Source organism: Mytilus californianus, unplaced genomic scaffold, assembly GCF_021869535.1.
Source record: "Mytilus californianus isolate M0D057914Y unplaced genomic scaffold, xbMytCali1.0.p SCAF_5, whole genome shotgun sequence".
In the NCBI taxonomy this organism is placed as follows: domain Eukaryota; kingdom Metazoa; phylum Mollusca; class Bivalvia; order Mytilida; family Mytilidae; genus Mytilus; species Mytilus californianus.
In genome coordinates, this window is record NW_026262701.1 from 71,017,187 (window position 1) to 71,040,570 (window position 23,384).

General features: G+C 32.9%; 2 protein-coding genes across 2 annotated transcripts in view; one reads left to right on the forward strand and one right to left on the reverse strand.

Annotated features, from left to right (window-relative positions):
* Nucleotides 1-23,384, forward strand: part of LOC127701324 (mitochondrial ribosome-associated GTPase 2-like) — a 560,717-nt gene that overhangs the window by 484,325 nt on the left and 53,008 nt on the right. The window lies entirely within an intron of this gene.
* LOC127701364 (uncharacterized) lies at nt 12,863-15,333 on the reverse strand. The gene is made up of 2 exons (XM_052205260.1): nt 14,952-15,333; nt 12,863-13,748 (listed from the first exon to the last, which is right to left on the reverse strand). Exons 1-2 carry the CDS (start codon nt 15,205-15,207, stop codon nt 13,534-13,536), a joined length of 471 nt encoding a protein of 156 aa, XP_052061220.1. The 5' UTR covers nt 15,208-15,333; the 3' UTR covers nt 12,863-13,533.

The window sequence follows — 23,384 nt, forward strand, 5'->3', positions numbered from 1 at the left end:
AGGGTTTTCTCGCTGCGTTGAAGACCCAAATGGTGGCCTTGGGCTGTTTTCTGCTCTTTGGTCGGGTTGTTGTCTCTTTGACACATTTCCCGATTCCATTCTCTATTCAGATTTAAAGGATGTATTTGTCCCTAAAAAATATCGTCACAACTAAAAAGCCCAACATTTTCTTGACTTAACTATAATGCAATTTAGCCTCAGTTTCTTAACAAAAACATTTTTTAAGATCACTGGTGCTTACACATACATACACGGATGCACAATTTGTATCCTACACTTTAATAATAATATTTAAAGATGCCAAAAAATATGTCAATGCTGTGAAATTTATTGTTATATATAGACAATAACTGTTTAGTGTCTTTAAATATCAGCTGTATTTGTACAAGGCTAAGAAACAGGTGTAATGCGAGCTTCAGCGAGCTATTACTCCTGTTTCGAGCCGAGTACAAATACAGCTGGTATTTAAAGACACTAAACAGTTATTGTCTTTATCCTGCAATTAATTTTGTACATTTTTTTCCATCCCAACCGTTGAATTTGTTTTTGAAAGAAATCGACATGACTTAAACGCGGACCGCAATGAGGACCCCAAATTGAACTGTGACGTAAACAGTAATTTGACATAACCGTTCGCTCGCAACAGAAGCAGGATACCAGGAGACTATATACGTCTAGTATACGTTTATCGCTTCGTGTTATCTGTACACATGTATCAGTATAGTAGAAAGGTAGATTGCAGGATAAACGGCATATATACTGTGAAGGGGAGTTTGAATATCCCTCAACAATACTGGTCGGTTTTTTTGGCGTTAAAAATTTGCTCAATATAACTATGACACTAGCGATAAATATACTGCTTACCACAGTTGGCAAAAACAATAGATTTAGATTTATCCATACGAAAAAAAAGAACCATTATCGAAATTAAAATCGAAACTGAAAAAAAATTGTCGGATTTAAAGAATGTATTTAGATAAACTTTCTCTCTATAGCATGCACTATAATGAGTCTAATACCAAATTTGTTTGCGACATTGTAATAGCGATGTTGGTTTATTGGTTGCAAAACTGAAAACTTTTTTTGTGTGCTTATTTTTAGAAACCATGTATATAAAACTGTATATAAACTGTAAAATTACTTTAAAAAGGTACTTTCCTACAACCTTTCAAGGCAACTTGTTAGCATTTTTATGTCAACATTATCTCGACAGGTAATACTTGATACTTTTGTTTGAAAAAATGATAGGTACATATATACAAGTGATCATTTTCCAAATAATAACTTGTAGAGAAAAATGTCTCTCTGAACGTTAAAATACAAATGGTAAGTTGGTCATATACGTAGCCCATACTTTAGAGTGAAAAAGTAGAAAAGTGGAAAAATTGAAAAGTTAATGAACAATATTGACGAGTGAAAAGTCATATGAAAAATATATCTGTCTTCGGAGATATCCTCCCCCCAGTGAAAACTGTAATCGTCTTTTTCTCTTATCCTTGTAAACGATGGTTGCACCGACGGTAGTGTCACTGAATGAAATATTTCTTTGTTTCTATACAGTCCGCCAAAAGTTAAGCACCACCTAAATATAACTGGCAATATTTTTAAACTATTGCGAAAAAAAATATTTATGTTTGGTGTTATGAATTGCCTATAACATACACTAAGAAAATTCATTACGACAAAAAAAAATAAACTCCGATAAACACGCCAAGCAATTTTTTTATTAAAGGTCATCTGCACTTTTCGAATACACTGTTTCGATGCCTTTAAATCATCTTCCTACTGTCCCGCGTACAGCTGAAATTTATACTTCACCAAGTCACTGTGAAATATGGCAAGGGGTAAGTTATATGTGACTGAACTTAGACAAGCAATTGACATATCAAATGCCGGTAGGAGCACTAGTTGCATAGGTAACCATTTCAATGTTAAACACACCATCATTGTCAGATTTTTACAACGTCATGTTGACACAGGAACTGTAAATGATAGACCAAGATCCGGAAGACCCCGTTTAACTACCGATCGTGATGACAGACTCCTTATTGGTTGTACTAAAGCCAACCCATTTACTCCTGCCCACAACTTAGACACCACTGGCGTCAAGGTGGTCATGTTAGTGTTCGAACATTGGTCCGTCGACTTCATAGAGGCTACCTAAGAGCACGTCGTGTTGTCAAGAGACCTGCCCTAACAGCCAGGCACCGTATAATCAGGTTTCAAAGGGCTAATGACCATCGACGCTGGCCGGTGAACATGAGAAGCTGGCAAAATGTTCATTGGTCAAATGAGAGTCAGTTTCTGTTCCCAACGACTGCATATGTTGCTGGTGGTGTTACAGTATGAGGTTTCTTCTCATACTGTTGTAAGGTGGGTATGCATATTCTGCAGGGTAACATGAACGGACAGACATACAGGGATTTGGTGCTTAGAAATATTGTAGTCCCTCATTTTGATAATCCTCCACTTGCTTCGAGACCCTTGTGCATGTACGACAATGCTAGACCACATAGGGCAAGGATTGTAACAGAGTACAAAGAGTACAAAGAGCAAGAAGCCATTGACACTATCTTTTGGCCTTCCATGTCTCAAGACATGAACTCTATCGAACATGTCTGGGATGCCATTGACAGATATCTCAATCGCAGAGATCCACCTTTGCAAAATCTTAGCGATTTAAGAAGCGCAATTGTTGCTGAATGGAATAAATTTGCTCAACTAAATTTCAGAAGGCTTGTACAGAGTATGAGACTCCGTGTTATAGAACTGTACCGGAAGTGAGGGTGTTACACGTCCTATTGACTCAAATATTGACATTGAATTTGCCGAACATACCAAAGATTATTTGTAGAGACTTTTAATGATATTGGGTGGTTAATTGTTGTAAAAAAATAAAATCACAGTGAAACTTAAATCTCGTTTCTGATTTGTGTAATTTTCACTATTTCTATGAACGCAAATTTCAAATGCATAGAACCTGCATACGTGAACAAACTTAAGTCTACGGTTTGTTTATGGTATATGTTAGCAAAATTCTTCCTGAATATTTTCTCTTTTTCGAGGATTAACTGACTTTTTTAAATGAAAAAAAAATTCGATGCAATAAAATTAGGTGGTGCTTAACTTTTGGCGGACTGTATAGTATTGAAATTCATGTTTTTCTATGTTATACACGTATTCATATCATATTTCATATGTCATGTTCATTATCATATCCTATTGACGCTTGACGAATGACAAATCCAAATCAAGCACACCATTTTATCTGCATGCTTTCTAGTTACCTCTGAAGAATCCATTCTTACCTGTAATATATGTATACCTGTATTTTTGTATTCAGGCACTTACTTATGAAGTGTTGTGCCATTAGATATATATTTACAGGTTTGTTACATGTACAAGAATTACGGACATTTCAAGGCGAGATAACTCGTGTTACTTTTCTATTCTGGTTCCCATCTTGTTCTCATCGTCTGGTGACCAGTAGATAAGAATAGACAACTCCCCTAAACGAAATTATTACACTATTGGGAAGAGTGATCATATATAAATTACAAGGACTTCAAACTGTGAAGCTAATCAGTTGTAAAATTTGAGATTCCCTCAAATCTGAGGGCATTCTTCGGGCTGTATCCAAAATAATATAAGAAAGTTATTAAAATTTTAAAAACTTTAACCACAGAGTGAATATGTTGTTTCCTGGCAGAAAATCTAAGTCCATTTAAAAGTAAAATACGGAAAAAATGGATTTATTTTTTTACAAAATTTCCTTCTAGATACTAGCTTTTGATCATAAACAAGCTTCTGTCCAAGTTTGGTTCAAATCCAAAATAGTATAAGAAAGTTATTAAAATTTTTAAAACTTTAACCACAGAGTGAATGTGTTGTTTCCCAGCAGAAAATCTAAGTCCATTTAAAACTAAAATAAGGAAAAAATGGATTTATTTTTTTACAAAATTTACTTCTAGATACTATATTATGATCATAAACAAGCTTCTGTCCAAGTTTGGTACAAACCCAGGATAGTTTAAGAAAGTTATTAAAATTTTAAAAACTTTAACCACAGAGTGAATATTTGTGGACGCCGCCAACGACGACGACGCCGACGGAATGTAGGATCGCTATGTCTCGCTTTTTCGACTTAAGTCGAAGGCTCGACAAAAATGAAATTTATATATTTTTTAAGTGAATTTTTGATGAAAACATTGCAAAAATGAGAAGAAAAAAAAATAGAAAACACATTGTCTTAAGAGAATATTTAGCAAATCTAAGAATATATAATGTACTTAGTGTAGGTGATATTGAAATAAAATAATCTTCATCAGCTAACCATCTGTGTTTATTTGATAACATCAGTGGACACCAACTGTGAGAGAAGCACTTAACCTAATCATTTAATTGCTTGTATAAACAATCAATTACATGGTTTCAATGCTGAATATCAGGAAAAATCGGGGCTGTTCTATAAAGTATATACAAAACTTGTATAAAATTTTGTATGTTTTGAATAACGTTAAAAATTGCACGTTGTCATCTTTTCTATTTCAATTTAGTTTTTCAGATTTCGTAGACATTTTTTTTCAATAATACAATCATTCAATTGTATATTCAAATATTTGATAATAATAATATAATTACTCAAATCAAAATAAGATTAATTAAACAGAGCCTTTAAAAAAAAAAGAAAAAAAAAACCAACAATTTTTGCATATTTTTCTTCAAGATGTCAACAAAACCACACTACTTTTAAAATTTTGATGTTTAAAGAACTCTTTGGTATAATAGAAATTAATATATTGTTTAAAACCTAACTAGATATTTAAAATGATGGATGTAATTAGAAAAGAAGTTCACATCATAAAAATGAGAATTCAACTAAAAAACAAGACCAATTTGTCTTTGAATACGGTCAATCTTAGTTGAATGAATATACATCGTATTCATAAATAATGAAGTTTCACTTTCAAATGCTTAGGGACAACAGTAAACATTATTTTAGAATGACGATTCTTATACCATTTGATAGGAAAATTATTTGCCAATACTGTATAATTTGTTAATTTGATTTACAATAAAAAATGAATTTAATATGAATTTTTATAAAATATGTATACCTCGTGATTTAACATAATTTTTATCTCAACCAAAAGAGAAACCGACGTTCAACATGATAGGGACACCAGTAAATATCAAGATAAAGTGGATTTTATTACACCATTTCAAAGCTAAAAAATTGGTGAGATCTCTATAATTTATTAATTTTATATGAGATTTATAAAATAGACATAGTATTCATTTATTTAGCTAGTGGTCATAATTCCCCATAGACAATAACGTTAAAAAAATTTCAATGATTACGGTTCTATGTGTGGTAGCTGATAAAGCCATCCAGCTGAGCTGTCCGCAATTCTTGTGTATGTTTCTATTTCTTAGTTTTAAGTTTCGGTTCAAATATTTTCGTTTATAACTTTTTTTATTTCTTTGAATACTATTGTTCAATGTAAAAAAATGTGATACGCTTATGGTGGTATAAAAGAGCCTCCTCATGGGGTTTTTGATTATGTGATTACTTGGCCGTTTTTATAGTGATTATTTGATTACCAGACCAAATATTTCATGATTATTTGATTATTTGATAATCTAGGACTGTTTTTTGATTATTTGATTATCTTGTTTAAAAAAATAATTAATGATTATGTGATTATATTGGCAAAAATTTTGTGATTACTTGGACACCCCCATGAGGGGCCTCATAAATACAGTTCAAATGTGGTGTACCATCAATTCATGACAAGACATACGTTTTAAAATTATATAGATAATAAGAATAATTGATTTAATCTGAAAAGGTTGAATAATTGTCATGATACAATAAACTGTAATACCAAATAGATTAAATTAGTTTTCAGCAGCAAATATTGCAAAGCAAACATCTTCAGAATTGTATTTTTGTCAGAAATATGAGATAAACTGTGGAACACTTGCCAAACAAATTGACAGGAAAAAATAAAGATAGCACACTCTCTTGTGCTTGTCCCAAGTCAGGAGCCTGTAATTCAGTGGTTGTCGTTGGTTCATGTCTGTCATATTTGTTTTTTCATAAATTGTATTGTTATAAATTATGCCGTTAGTTTTCATGTTAGAATTGTATCACATTTTTCATCAGACTATACGGTATATGGGATTTTCTCATTGTTTTGTCTGTTTTTCTGCGACTAATGGTTTTTGAATAACCACATAGTATCTCCATTTTTGCATATAAAATAAAGCTAACAATAGCTAACAAAACATTAAAAATATTCAGATTACAGAATGCTTGTTTATGCCAAGTTACTACACGCAAGTAATTGTATCTATTTATTTATTTATATACCAACGTAGACTTTTTCGTTGTTTAAATTTTATTTGTATTTATGGTTGAAACTGTCTTGACCCTTTTATGGAGTAAACTAATTTTTCACCGATAAGATTTAAGTGGTGTGAACTTTAGTCCTGTAAAGAAGAAAATTATAGTGTATAGAGTTTTAAAAAAAAATCTTTAGCTGTGTTATGCACATGTCCGACTTTAATTAGTTTTGTTATTAAATGAGGCCTGTCGATAAAATTATTTTATCATTGACCAGGAAAGTCGGATAATACCCCTTTTTCATTTGCATGATTTAGACAGCTTAAGATCAGTAAAAGAAAATATCTTATCTAGGAGACGCACTCTTTTGGCAAGAGTTTATATAGGAAATTTCGGTAAAATCGTTATGGCCCCTAAATACTTGAACGATATACATTTTTGTGTTCGATGTAGTATCTTTTATTCAAAACAAGTACAATCATGATTAGATATAATTACGGACGATGTACTTTCATTTTGACTGTTTTATTCTTTAAGCTTTTGAATTTAATTTGATACATGCACAAACATAATCGCAAACCGGTTACTTCAAAAGCCATTCTCCATGAGACATTTACCAAAGGAAACAAAAATAACAAAGATATATAAAGAGGTCAAAATACAGTCATAAAAGATAGTCGGACATTATACGATATTTCAAACACTAAAATGCAAAAGTCTCCATAGGCTGTCTATAAACTAACAGAGACTACTAAAATTTTCCATCAGCTTCCAATTCCTAAATTTAAAAAAACACTCGGGTATAAACGAAGAAAACTGTTAGGACAATAAAACTACTCTGATATATGATAAATTTTATGTTTCAATAAAGTTAGATAGAATAACGCGCTTTGCATTTGTGTGAATTAAGAATACACGATTTTAGACGACCCTTTATTTTTTACTGGAAAATTTTGAAATAAAAACTCTTTGTACAAGATTATTTTGCAAAATTGAATGGAAATTTGGTCATTTCCAAATTATTCCACCCTTTCTTATAAGATTTTAAAACTGAATAAATTCTTTGTTATATGAAATACTCAGGTTCCCCCATAAGGAAAACTTTTCACCTAAAGTTTTTTAAAAAACGATTTGACTAGATGTTCACGATGAGGCCTTGGCACAGTAATGTGCTTTATTTTTTACATGTTATACGTGGATTATATTATTACTATTTTTATTTATTCGAATTAAACTGGAAACAAATAATTATAAAATACATTTTAAAACACGAGCATGACATCAATTACGTTTTGCGGACGTCGTGAGTAGTCAGGACTGTCCTAAGATAGCTTTGTTTAACATCCTTAGACATTTCTCGGATACGTACTATAAAACCATCCTAAATAATTTCCTATGACAGATCTTATATCTAACATGAGATAGCAACACGACGGGTGCCACATGTGGAGCAGGCTATAATAAATAATACTTTTTGATTCGATCTAAAATTCTTGTTTGCTAACAAAAAAAGTTATAAACTATTTAGTTTAAAATATAAAATTTAAATACTTTTACCACCAATTTTTATTTTCTATGATCTAACAATGCTGATTTAAAATGCCGGTCAAAACCTCAATTCTAAAAAAAAAAAAACATTTTTATCCGTTGTGACATGATGGCTTTATACTTTTAGAAGTCATTGAGAAAGTGATTATACTATGTTTCTGGCAAGAAAATATCATGCAATAAAGTTAATGTACTTTTTAAACATAAATATTGTTCTTCTCAGCTTTTCCAATTTCATAATATAAATGCACCAACCCAATTTATGCTTACCTTGCATATACTTATACATTTATCAGACCGTTTTCATACATGATCTTTTCCGGTTAACGATTTCAGTGATGTTGATTTTGATTTAACATGCAAATAACTATAACAAAAGCAATATTCTTGTCAGGTTTTACGAAGATCGGAGAAAACATATGATATGAAAGACACAGAACTCTGGGGCCATGTCAATGAAACTATTTTAAGATATGTCATAAAAGAGAGGCAAAAGATACCAAAGGGACATTCAAAGTCGAAAATAAACTCACAACGTCATAGCAAAAAAGAAGAAGAAAACATACAAAAGTACATAAAACACAACATAGAAAATTAAAGACTGAGCAACACGAACACTACCAAAAACTGGGGGTGATCTCAGGTGCTCTAGAAGGGTAAGCAGATCCTGCTCCACATGTGGCACCCGTCGTGTTGCTATCTCATGTTAGATATAAGATCTGTCATAGGAAATTATTTAGGATGGTTTTATAGTACGTGTCCGAGAAATGTTTAAGGATGTTAAACAAAGCTATCTTAGGACAGTCCTTACTACGATTGTCCTAGGGTCATCCTAACACATGTATCTAATTGATAAAAATATGTAGAGAGTTAACTGAAATATATTTTAATGTCCTGTTCCGGTGTCAAACTTTAACAAAATTAAAACATTTTAAAACTTTTTGTACGCTTCGGAATGTAATAAAACTGTGACAAAAAGAAGTGTAAAACTTTGTATATTATATAAGGAATCACATATGTCCGTTGCCATGGATGAAATGTACATCGTCTTAACCTTTAAAAGTCATCAATGACCTCACGAATAGCCAATGAAATATCGTAATATCGTCTCATGGTGCTGGATAAGCCAATCAAATTAAATCAGTTTTCGTATCACTTAGAAATATCTCATCATGCAAGAAATAGATAACAGACCGTAAGAGAAAGTCCATTTACAGTAATAGAAATGTTTACAATATGTTAATTTGACTTGATATGTTTATATGATATACTATAGTATGCCACGGTCATATGTCACTACTTTGTATATTACAGACACTGACATAGCTATTTTAACCCAGTAGCTGAAAAGATGATAATTCATAGAACGACTTGTCAAACTACAGTAAAAGGATACATCGAATAAGAATTAGAGAAACAATATTCTGCCCAAAGGAAGTGAGAAGGCTACTTCCATGAATTATTTATTGTGGTAATTGCCTCTTTAAAATCAAAATCTGTTCAGGGCATTGTTATAGAAATCCATGCTCTCGTCAAGTGAGGGGGCCTTGCTGGACGAGTGGTCTAATTTGTCGAACTACTGTATCACTAGCCTGTCAGCACTGGGGTTGTGAGTTCTAATCCCGCACGTGGCAGGTGTGCTCCTACTCCAATCGTGATTGACGATGATTGTCAGTTTACTTAACGAAGGTGGGTGGTTCTCTCCTGTTTCCTCCACTAATAAAAACTGACCGCCACAAAATAGCACCAAAATGCTGAAAGTGGCGTTAAACACCAATCAATCAATCAATCTTGTCAAGTGGAGTAAGCCGTAATCAGTATACCTGATGGAGATTTCAGGAAATATGAAACCTTTTTTTTTTAAGTTTCACGAATTCTGTCCGATGATTTAAAAACCGAAATTTCAAAATTTAGGAATATCAAAAAGAAATATTTTTTCAAATCGAAATGATGTAAATTCAAAAGCTAACATTTTGATATTTTAATTGTCAAATAATTATATGATGAATAAAAAACCTTCAATCATGGTTTATTTTAAACATATCCCTTGTACACTTCGTCCTTTTTGGGGTTACATTTGTACCTATGAAGGTGAAACATCATTTTGAAGGAATAATGAGGTATATATAATTTTTGCACCTCATGTTTGCGGTATGCCATCTTTTCCGCAAGTTTATTGTTTTCTGTTTGGTATTTAATTAATAAATTAAGATCCATTTTTACATGTGGTGATCCGTTTATTTGGCAATCGCCATGGCAGTCAGCAGGGTTTAAGAACATCAGTTGTTCGACCTGCTAGTCAAATGCGTTTTGTTAAAATATACTTTTTCACTATTTTTGGTATTTTGGAAAATGTTGTTTGTGCTGTATTTAGACCACTCGACCAAGAAATTTGTTTTGCATGCTCACGTATAAAAATTGCGGTTTTTATCCAACGCAATCATAGGTTTGAACGTTGTTTTCAATTTAGACTTGTTTATATTTTTTCGTTTGGGCTTGTATTATATTTGCCTTCGGGTTTATATGATCCGTTCATCCTATTTCGACTCCTCAAAATTCAAGAGTCTATCCTAAATTGAGGTAAATTGAATGGCTTTCCAAATACCGTTTCTATTCCTAACATCACTGAAGAGACATTCATTGTCGAAATCCGGATATAGTGTACAAAAACCTTTGCACCTTTTGTTTGCGGTATACCATCTTTTCCGCAAGTTTATTGTTTTCTGTTTAGTATTAAATTTATAATTAAGATCCATTTATTAAAACGGTGATCTGTTTATTTGGAAATCGCCAATGGCAGTCAGCAGGGTTTAAGAACATTTAAGAGATAACTGTATTGTATTTGAAGCCTTGCGGACGTCCATCGGTAGTTGTACTGTCGCAAATTGAGTTTACCTGGCGACGCGGAGCGGAGACAGGTAAACGGATATTTGCGACAGTACAACTACCGATGGACGTCCGCAAAGCTTCAAATACAATACGGTTATCTCTATTCTAATGCAAGTTCTCCTAACCTAGTGTTATTGATCCAATTTGAATGTTTACAATGTTCATTTCATGGCTATTTACATTATCCATCCGCCAAGAAATAGTTCTTTTACCTGAAGTCCAAGTTAAGATTGCGTGAATTAATCTTTTATTTCAAAGTATGAGAGGTTAAAAACTATACTTTCAAGAAAATTCTCAATTTATTAAACAAGAAATAATAAAAGTTTTCTACGTAAATTCCAAGTCCCCTCGGATATTTTTAGAATATGATCAAGTGTCATGGCCGATCACGAATTCGGACGAAGGAGATGAACAACAAAGTCTATGGCTGTGCAGCGTTCCCTGTAATGTTGTAATTGAAGACTTGGACAGTTGAATTATGGACCTCAAACTGCTTGTTATACAGAACAGGTAACGACAGTTGATTGTTAATATGTGTGTTGGTCAAATTCAAACAGTGCGCGTTGAAGGAAGGGGCTGGGTTTGGCGGCAAGGGCATTGCATTGGGCTGTGTACAAATTGGCACTGGTGCGGTTGAGCCGGATTTATCACTGCAATTTTCGGAATTGCCAAGTAGAATGGCAGAATACTGCCTCTTCTGTTTCTCGGAGGAGTCCTGATAATAGGATTCCAAACTGGCCTCTGACTTGTGTCCTGTTATTTTCATTATATCTGTCTTTGGTACACCTGATTGTGCCAAAACAGTCACAGTTGTTGCCCTGACACAATGGTTGGTGTAAATCTGACTTAGTCCAGCACTTTTTGATATGTCGACCATCATGTTGTTCAAAAGTCTTTCCCCAACAGGCCTTGAGGTATACCACATCTCGTCCTCGTCATTTACTTTTACTCGAGGTTGTTGAAAGAATATACTTGATGTAGGGTTCCTCTTGGATAGATATTTTGTCAAGGCAGCAACAGGACAGTCAGGCTTTTTTGTTTCGTACATCCTGGGTTTTATAATGTTTTGATTGTCATCTAATCCCCCTTTATGATTTTTTGTTGTCTCACTCACTGCCATTTCTACAAAACGACGACCACAATCATCTGATTTAACAACAAAGGTTTTATCAGTGAAAAACCTTTGGTTTTCCCGGCCCCTCCTTCCAAAACTTAAAACTAGGTCAAACCAGATTTTTCTTTGAAGAGTCTTAGGGTTTTGAGTTGATAAGGCATCTGATGACCTCAGTTTATGCAAATCACCTTCAGAAATGGATGGGTGATGCTTGGTCCTGTCCATTCCTTCCCTCTGAACCTTCTTTATCATGGCCAAAAACATTTTATTTGATTTAAGGAAGGCAGAATCATCAGACAGGATGGAATATGTCTTACTAAAAGGTGGTGCCCTGAGGTGTCTATTAATAGATGCCCGGATACCAACTAAAGTACTCTTGGCATAATATTCTCCGTCTGTATTACGGACCTCAGCATAGAATTCAGTCAAGGCACAATTCAATTGTTCAACTGTATAATTTTCAAAGGTTGCATCTTTCTCTCTATCAGTTAACCACTCTGAAATTTAGAGTTATGATACATGTATTTGTTATACTTTATATGCATGTGGCAAAAAATCTAGGCCACACTTGTTTCCTATTTATAATAATTTAAAGCAATTTTTTCCAAATTTTATTAAGTAAAGACTGACAGGTAAACTCATTTTGCGACAGTAAAACTTCGGATGGATGTCCACAAAGCTTCAAATACAATACAGTTATCTCTTCAATTTATTTTTTCAATATTCATCTAAAAACTTGCATTTTTTACCAAAAATGTTTTTTTTTGTTAATGTTTTTCATGCGTTCTTGATTCAAGAAAACACTTTTGTTTACGTTTAACAAGGAAAATTTACCTATGACATTGTATGATGTAGCATGTAAATTGTTGAAGAATTAAACATTGTGTAGTGTAATTTTCTTTTCTTGTTTTAATTAACATAAAAAAATTGACTAAAATTAACTTCTATATTTATTTTGCAGGTGCTAGATAAAAATGGAAGTCTCGAAAACTCCGTAAAACTAAGCAGCATGCAAATGATGTACATATAACATACAATTACAACACATGATTCAATTGGATGTGGGAAATACAAATAAAAGGCAATATTGGAAGACGAGACAGAAGAAAACATCAAAATGTTTATATCGTTTTTTTGACACAACAAAATCTATAAATAGAATGGACCAGTTGCTCAAGATAAAGTGTTATGAAACGTGAATATACATGTATGCTAATAACCATTATAGAAAGTGAGGAAGTTTTATAATTGGTAGTTGAATTGATTGTGGATTTCAAGGCATCTAATACTATTAGGAAGATACTTGTGCAAACATGATGTTGGGATGTATAACGGTATTTTTAATTCAGCAAATTTCATGAAATTATTAGTGAACAGAAATTTTCATCTTATGCATATAAGACGAATACATAATGTAAAATTGTACAATAAACACCCGCAATTGCACCCATTTAGCGTTTGCAATGTAAAAAGTTTAGTCTTTTGGACGGGATTCCATGACCAAAATAGACAGTAAGCAGTGAAAGTGGATAGCTGGATAGATTTTGATTATGACTATATTTCATTTCTTTGTCTTATTTTTGAAGAGGAAAAGAAATATATACAAATCTTTATACATCAATTTATTTTTATTTTAACACATACGCCTAAATATCTTCACTCCATATTTTGTGTTTTTCTTGGTTGATTTACTAAGCGCCTCATCAAGTATATTTTCTTTGTCATCAGATGATAGTTTCGGGAACCTCCCACTTGGCTTTTCTTTGTTTTCTTCTGTTGTTATACCTTCAACAACCTCCATCATTTCAATTAAGTCTTGGTCTTTTTCTGGTTCATTCACTAGTTCCACTGTAAAAAAATATGACTAGGGTCAAATTATTAACTGGCTATTTATTTGTCAATTAACGTGTAAACTTTTTTAAAAGTAATTTTTTTTATTCAAGAAGCCAGAAAACGCCTGGTTTTTATTTTGACACCAGAAGCATACTTATGACGTCACCTAGTTTAGGGACCAAAGAAAGTAACATCTTTTCACGGAATTTTCTTTAATGAAAATTTTACTCTGAAATAATGATTGAAATTTAACTATGAATTTGTTTTGCATTAGAAAAGAGATAACTGTATTCTAATGCAATTATTTTGTATCAATGGTTCTGACTGGATGACAGTAAGCGTAAAATTCTCTATCTCCCTGTCTGTAACTAAAGAAGCCGACATTTTGAATTGCGGAATGTATTGACATGTAATTTCTACAATAATAAGCAAAAAACTCGCATGTTGCACCTAGAAATCTTCTTTTTTATGAAATTTTATTACATTCTGAAGCGGTCAAAAAGCAAGAAAAAAACGCCCAGTGTTTACGTTTGACGCCGGAAGCATACCTATGACGTCACCTAGTTTAGGGGCCACTGAAGATAACATCTTTTCGCGGAATTTTCTTTAATGAAAATATTACACTGAAATAATGATTGAAATTGAGTTTTGTACTTGTTTTGCATAGAGATAACTGTATTGTATTTGAAGCTTTGCAGACGTCAATCGGTAGTTTTACTGTCGCAAATACCCGTTTACCTGTCTCCGCTACGCGTCGACAGGTAAACTAAATTTGCGACAGTAAAACTACCGATGGACGTCCGCAAAGCTTCAAATACAATACAGTTATCTCTTAATTTGAAACTTTGCGTTATCTCCTGAATAACCCCTTTAGCACCTCCCCCCTTTTTCCCCCAAAGGCAAATCCCAATTTGATTTGACATAGATCCCCCCCTTTTTTCCCAAAGGCAAAGATCATTTTAATTTGACAGAGGAAGTAATAAAAAGGTTGAAACAACTGACAGTGATCAATTTTAGAACATGCATTTTTAAGGGAAAGTGAATTATGAAGTGCAAAAACAAAGAAAGCCTGAATGGTTCCCGTTTATTGTTACGGGATGTTGGTTGTTAAAAAATGATTGACATGCTCAAGGAAGAAATGATGGTGAAGTATAAAAGGGTCAAGGTATAAGCTGTGCAGATTAAAATCTGCTTAGAAATTGTTCATAAGAAACCTACAAGCAACTCCATCAGTTGTATCATCACCAAAAACACCACTTGTGTTTACGTCGTCTGCTGTAAATTCCTCTGGCACTGCCGTAGGTTGTTTATCAGAGTCTGACACTTCCGTATTATTTTCTTTGGATACATTTAAATCAGTTGACTCTAAACCTTCCAGTATATCTGCTTCCAAGTCAAAATTTGACATTAACGGTCCCAAAAGATCCAGGTCATCCAGATCTGACATGTGAAAATCGTCATCTGACGTAGCCATTGTTATTGTTGTGCGAAGTATTTATGTCACAAGATTCATACGCAAGGAATTTTGTGAAGCGGCTCCGACGGGTACATTGTCATTGTACGCTTGACAAGAGCCAATGAGAAAACGTGTTACATAAAGATTGCATTAGAATTGTTGTTCGACCTGTTAGTCAAATGCGTTTTGTTGAAATATACTTTTTCACTTTTTTGGTCTTTTGGAAAATGCTGTTTGTGCTGTATTTAGACCCCTCTAACAAGAAATTTGTTTTGCATGCACACGTATAAAAATTGCGGTTTTTATCCAACGCAATCATAGGTTTGAACGTTGTTTTCAATTTAGACTTGTTTATATATGCGTATATATATGCGTACTGTTCAGAAAGAATGATGCTAAGATTTGACTCTAGGTCGAAAATTCGGAAAAAATCTCCAAGTGTAAAAAACGTGAGGTGTGCACCTTCAATGTATCGGGGCCTTTCATAGCAGATTATACGGTATGGGTTTTTCTCATTGTTGAAGGTCGTACGCTTGCCTATAATTGCTAACATCATTTCAATTGAACTTTGGTGGATAGCTGTGTCATAGGCAATCATACCACTGGCATCTTCTTATTTCTATATACATACATACAAATTAAGATGAGGCAGGTATGACGGGTATTACCTGTGAAAGAGGACAAAGTCCGTAAAATAATTCTCAACAATAGGGACTTATCATTTTTTTACCTGGGAGAGGGGGGGGGGGGTTGGTCAAAATGTAGGGGGGATCAAGTTTTTTTTATAAATTCAAAGTGGGGGGATCAATTTGATCTCTAATGAAATTTTATGAACTTTTGAATCTTCAAGTATATCCTACATATCATGTGTGTCATAAAATATTGGCGACTTAGTGCTTGACACGAAATGCCTCTTTACCAAATTACAAAACAATTTATTCCCAGTATAAATTATGTTCAAAAAGTAACTGAAATACGGAAACGTACCCGATGTTGGTCCTGTTGTTAGGAATTTTATTCCTGACGTCATTTATGTAAACAAAGAAACGCTCTCTTCTTCACAGGTAACGTTTTTTTTTTCATAATAAAGTATTATTTAATTAAAAGTATAATAATCTATGCATTAAACGACGAAAATATCACATCGGCTTATCATTATTCTTCGTTCATTTAGGACTGGTCATTTGTAACCTGAAAAGGCGGGAGGAGGGGGGCCTTGACAGAATATTGAAAATTTTTGGGAATGGAAATGGGGGGGGGGGGGGGCATTGAATAATTTTGGCGACCAGTACCCACCTCTTCCTTATACAATAAACAAATATAATTTATTGGCACGATAGACAACAAATCAGAGGTCATCATTTTTTTCCGCCTTGCTCCGCTCGGCTCTATACACCTTATCGGTATTTGTCCGCCATTACTGGACATCACAAAAGTTCCCGTAAAATTTTGACGTCATAATAGAAAATATCTGACGCCACAATGGAAAAGTGATTGTTGTATGACGTCAAAAGTTCAAGCGGGATAGATTCTCGGGTCAAGCGGGAATAGCGATAAGGTGTATTGTTAAGATTTAAATCCTAAGTTTCAACATTTTTTTTCCAGGAATGTTTTTTTATCTGAAGTAAATTTAATTACCAACTTCTTTGATAAAGGATATATGTGACCAGCCATGATATTTTCACTCATTTTCAGGCTTATGGAGGTATCAGGGTCAAAATGAGTTTTTTGCATTTTTATGAAGTATACAAAGATTCAAAGCAACCTGAAAAGTTAATATGCTAGATTTTACAAAATAACAGAATTATGGTCATTTTTGTTACGTTTGATTTTATTAACCATGTTTCTTTTTTCAATTTTTCACATGTATGTTTATCTATTATTGTTACCTTTAAAACTTGTCATATTGGTTTTTTTGTTTGTTTTTTTTTGGGGGGGGGGGGGGGGCGAGTCTTTTTTAATTAACCAAAATGTAATTATAGCTTTGATAACAGTAAACTAAATAAGTAAAGATCTTGTATTTCTATATCAACGATTCGGTTGCCATAGCAACAATGTACCATAATCTGCAATATAAATGATAATTTTTCTTTCTATTAAGGAAAACTACATCCATGCTTAGAAAGTGAATACCATTACAAAGATATATATTCTAATATGACGTGCTTCTTTCTCTTTGTAAAATCTGTAAACAACACCGTGATAAATTTCTCGATATATCTATACTTAGCGCAGACTCAGAGATATATATAATAATATATAAATAACACATAGCTGAGAGGGTGATAGAGCAGATTGTTACCCCGAGAAAACATTGTCAACTGAGGCGAAGCCAAGGTTGACAATGTCTTTAATTTTCGAGGGGTAACAATCTGAGAGGGTGATAGAGCTATCACCCTCTCTGATATGTGTTATTTAATTTTTATTATACTTCATGTTTAAATGCCTGATTTTGATTGGCTAATACAAGGGAGATAATTTACTCTATCCCATGGCTGAGTGGGAGACAATTTTTTGAATGTCACCTCTCGTGCAGACCAATCAAAAATCGATAATTTGAAAGACAATGAATTAAATTTACATCAAATAATTAAAGACAATACTCAATTTCTACGTTTTGGCTCAGAACTTTTTCATAGACTGTCAAAATAAAAAAATCTTGCTTCCCTTCTGTTGATTTTTCTAATATATGTAATGTTGTTATGTACGTGACGTCATTGTACAATACTTTAAATTCAATATTCAACTGTAAAAGACAATAATGATAGGAACATTCAGTATAATAAATTAAATAACACATAGCTGAGCGGGTGATAGAGCAGATTGGTACCCCTCGAAAAAACCTTGTCAACCTTGGCTTCGCCTCAGTTGACAATGTTTTCTCGGGGTAACAATCTGCTCTATCACCCTCTCAGCTATGTGTTATTTATATAATTATATTGAATGTTCTGTTATTACTGTCTATTAAATTTTGATTTCAAAGTAATAAACTATGACGTCTTGTACATAACAATCATCCGTATTTATTAAAGCGCACACTTGAGCAAGTGTCTCCGTGAAGGGTAATAGAGCATTTGCCATGGCATAGAGTAAATTGTCTCCCTCGAATTAACCAATCAAAATCTGGCATTTTGACATGAAGTATAATAATGACTGTTACAATATACCTCCCACGTAAATCCACATGTATCGTTACCTTTGTTCAAACGCTATGCCTATTTCCCTGTGTTAAAAATTGAAATTGAAAAAAAAAACTACAGAACCTTTATTCTTATTCTGATGCATAACAAAAAGAATAAATGCATTAGAGCTCGGAAAAATGTACAAAATCAAAATAAAATAAAATTCCGGGAAATTCCATTAATGCTTTTGGCGCATTTGATAAAGTCATTTCAAAACATGACGTCATACGATTGAAAACGCCAAAGCTGAAGGTTTCTTAGTTGCGTGAACCCTCCAAATTCGGATAATATTGCATTAAAATGGAGTTTTGAGGTAGGTGTTGTTTTATTTTCTATGCTTTGGCATTATTCGCACATTTACTGATTTCAGCAAGTCAACATGGCGGCTCCTTAGTTACGAAATGTCAACTGTGTGGATTTGACGGTAGCTTACGAGAAAAAAATGTAAATTAAAAGAATGGCAAATGTTGGGGTTGAGAATTAAAAGAATTAAACACGTTTTTTTCTAGCGGTTATTTAAGAAATAATTCATGCAAGCTATTAATTTATTGGAAATTTTGAGCTTTATCTAAAAGGGGTATAATAAAACAGCCACACACACGGCATACCCACCCTCGCTTCAGTTTTTTAATGACACCATTTGACGTATTGACAATGAAAATTCTGTTCATCAATCAAATTTTAAATCCCAAATGATGCTGGTTACTGATCGGAAAACGTGTTACAAGAAACATATTTTTTGTCAAAGTTACAGCTATGCATACATAGCCTTAGGAACTATTTTGTTTAAAATATGTACTTCTTTCTTGTATGTTCTTTGTGACCGGGCCCGAATAAGGGGTTCTTTACCTGAACACTTTGTTTTTTTTCGGCAAGAAATTATTTTCAAAAATTTTTGAAATCCCACTACTTGATTTATTCCTAAAAACTGTAATCTTATTTTGTGATTTTTTTTTCTCCTTGTGCAGTATCGTTATTTCCAAACCATCCAACAACTAATAAGTTTGTCGGTTACTTGTTTTACTTGAATCTGCAGATCAAAAGTTCAAACTTTAATTATTGTAACCTGGAACCAATAGTTTTTTATTTTAATTTTAATATGCAACATCTTTCACATAAATTTTTCATTATTTCTGGATTAAATCTTTTCCAAAATAATGAGAAATTACAAACATTATATGCATTCTTTTATTCTCAGAGAGAAAAAGTCAGTAAATTTTTATTTTGAAAAAAAAAAACATTAAACTTCGTAAGGATGTATTCTTCTGATGTTCCAGTCTCGTTGAAATCTCAATCTGGAATTATTTCCAAAACATGTGATACATGTGGAAAATATCAATGAATATAAAAAATATTGTAATCAAACTAAACTCTGTGAGAAATTGTGTTTTTACAATAAGTAGTTTATGAGTAATAAAGTTTTTAAATGTTATAAGCAATCCAGTCAGTCTCATCAGCCAAAATGTTGAGAAAATGGGTGAGGGGTACAAGAAATAATTTTACCAAAATATGTACATCCCATATCAATTTTTTCATTTCAAATTTCTTTGATATGTTTTGTTTTCAATCATTTATAATAAAGAAGTTGAAATAATATGCTATTTGTTCTAAAAAAAGAGAAAAATCCCAAATTTACAAAATTGACAGCATGGTCAATTTGACACGAAAAAGCAACAAAATTTTATAAAACTTTCTAATATAAACACCTACCTATAGTTTTTTTTTAATTGAATTTATTCAGATTGGTTCACTTGATCTTTAGTGAAAGTATGAAAAAAAGTTTGATTGTGAAACTGTGATTTTTTGTTCATGATAATAGCCCAAAAATTGATGAAAAATGGGAAAATCATTAAAATTAGGTACTTTCAAATGGCCGTAGCAAAAAAGAAGTGCACCATCATATGATTTTTTCTTCAATTACTTTCTTACAGTCATATAAACCCAAAAATTAGAGTAAAGAAAAAAAGTTTAATTCTAGAAACTTTTGACTCCTCAGAGGTGTACATCCTTTATATTACAAACTGTATTGACGAAGCTTTTGGTTCTTGTTACTAATGATTATAAAATAAGTATTTGAAAATATTCAAAAAACTACTGAATCTGTATGATTTAATAGGAGGACACGCAATAATAGATAGCTCAGAGTTAAAGATCATTCGAGTATTATTTGGCCTTTTTAACCTTTTTTTATTCAAGCGTCACTGATGAGCCTTTTGTAGACGAAACGCGCGTCTGGCGCAAATACAAAATTTCAATCCTGGTGTCTATGATGAGTTTTTTCAGCATTAAACCAATGTGAAGTGCTTTTGGAACAAGCATCTGTTATCAATTTGCTTAAGGTAGATTCATGGTATACCGCCATCTTGCCATTCTTGGATTGTACAATCTCAGTACAAAATTTGTCTAGTTATTTACCCAAATCTGCAATTTAATGGTTAGATTGTTTATTTATATAAAGAAAACTTGGTGATTTATTTTTGTCATTTAAAATATTTAAACAAATATCAAATTTTGTGTTTTAAGAATCATTTTTTTTCAAATAAGCCATTTAAGGGGAAATAACTCTTGTAGTAAAAAATATATACTGGACTGATAGGGAAATTTTTTATTTTTACTTGTAGCAAGAAAACAAGTTCGGTGACACCATTTTTTCTTTTTCTTTTTTTAAAACATATTATAAAACCTATCTTCTTACAATTTATTTCAAAATTCTATCTCATAGAATTTTTTTTTATGCACACAAATGTGTTTTTTCATGAACAATCTAACCAAATTTAGGCAATTTTCAACAACTCATAGCTTGAAAAATAGCACGGTGACCCATACTTTTTATTATATTTTTGAAAAAAGCATAGTAAAATCTTCCTTTTTGGCAAAGTATAAGAAAATTCTATCTCAAAAAGTATATACTTATGATCTACCTTAATTTTTGTACTGTATCTGTGTGTTGTTCTCTAGATGCATTGTCATGTATCTAAAGATCAACAATAATGTGTGTTGCTTTATTGCTGACTCATTGAAGTATGATAGCTCACATCTTATTTAAATCCATACATATATAATTAAACTATAATAGCTAATAATCGAATTCTCTTTCTTTTTGCAGATTGTGAGGATTTTAAACCGACTTTATCCGAAAAACTTACATCCGTGAAGTTGGTGATCAATCTTATTATTTAGAATTTATAAAGGTATTGTATCTAAAAGAGGATACAAAATTTGCATCAGTGTCATTTCAATTCACTAACCACCAGGGAGGACTAGTTCTAATGTTATAACAAATTACTATAGAAAAAATCATGAGATGTCAAATATTCGTAAGCATAAAATGAATCTCCTTAAAATGATCGATTCTTTCAACTTTATTAAACACAATAGGCTCGACTGTTCAAGACATTGGAAACAATGCTGTTATATGTCGATGGCGTTTCTTTTTCTGATTTATCTGTCTTCAATATGGCACCCCATTATATTACTGCATTCCAAACCAAAAGCTGTTCAATATACGCCTGTACTAATGGAATATGATTCTCTACTTGCGAACAATAGACATATAGTGGACAACAAAAGGACAACTGCAAAAGATTTTAGTCAGATATTGCTTTCTCATTCAAAATGGTCTCGGACGAAATCACACCCTCGCACAATTGTGAAATATGATTCATCGTTTTCCAGTAATGACACTCAGAAACGGCCATCTAATGGTACTAAACTTTCATTTATAACATTCACAACTCGGATAGTATATTCTAGAAACAACAGAATATCTCGTACTATGCTAGCGAAGAATGCTCCATTTATCTGGGAGAAAAACACTCCAAGTTGGTATAATGTAACCCACAAAGAAGTCCTTCCATATGATTCCAATCTAGTGGGTGCCATAACGATGGATCCGGAAAATATACTGAGCCTCCGACGGAATATTAGGGAAAGATACAGAAGGCTCAGTAACATTTTAGCCAAAAATGATCTACAGCAATTAAAGTTATGGCATGGTCTTGATGGTGCTAATAACCATGTTGGTAGAATCGCAAAATTCAAAAATGTTGTTGTCTCTAGTAATGGCTGGATTGCACATACTAAATATGATTTAGCCGTTAGAAATGGAGGCTGTGTTACTACAGGAAACTTATCTTTACGCAAGATTTCACTGAAACGATACGAACAAATCATTTCGATTGCTCTCTTCTGGAGTGAAGGCATTTGGCACTTCCCAATGGAAGCCTTAGTAGGTTTAGCACTATTTTCAGATTCAGAAAGACAAAATAATGTAATCCATGTTACACAGAAAAATCATTATGTGATGCAATGGCTAAAACTAGTAAACATTGACGAAAAGAATGTTATCGATGGTACTGTACTAGCAGATACGGTATATGTTCCTGAGGTTGGCAAATGCGGCAGTCCCTCAATGGAACAGATTCAGTGGTTACGCAACATAATTCTTCCAAATGTTCATAGGACTATTAAAAACTCTATTTTATTGATAAAAAGAACTAAACGCCGCGTGATGCCATACTTTAACAAAATTCAGCTATTGGCAGAAAAGTTTGCAAAACAAGCAAACTTAGACTTCATTCTTCATGATGATCGATCATTGCCAACTCTGGAGATTCAGTTAGAGCGTTTTGCAAATTCCTCGATTGTGATTGGTCCACATGGTGCCGGTATGGTAAATTTGATTGCTTCACAGAGGGAAACATGCGTAGTTGAATTTACACCTTTGGAATCAAATGTGTGTTACACGAGTTTAAGCTATTTATTAGGTCTTAATTATTTTTCCGTTCCGTTATATACGAACCAAACAGTTAACACCGACAAAGTTTTACAAGCATTAGAGTCTTGTCAACAAACTCGCACATGATTTTTTTACTTTTTTTCACGTTCAGTCAATGTTTTGGTGATGTACGATGTCGGAATTACTGTATGTCTGTCGGTATGTCTCTGTCTATACAATAAATTTGTAGTGCCTTCTTTGAAATATGCCTTGGTTTTTTAATTGTTTTCCATATC

Coding starts and splice junctions, on each gene's coding strand:
- LOC127701364 (XM_052205260.1), bottom strand. CDS start 15,207: ATGGCTACGTCAGATGACGATTTTCACATGTCAGATCTGGATGACCTG. Junction 13,749..14,951: donor TACAACTGATGGAGTTGCTT/GTAGGTTTCTTA, acceptor ATTTTTTTACAG/TGGAACTAGTGAATGAACCA.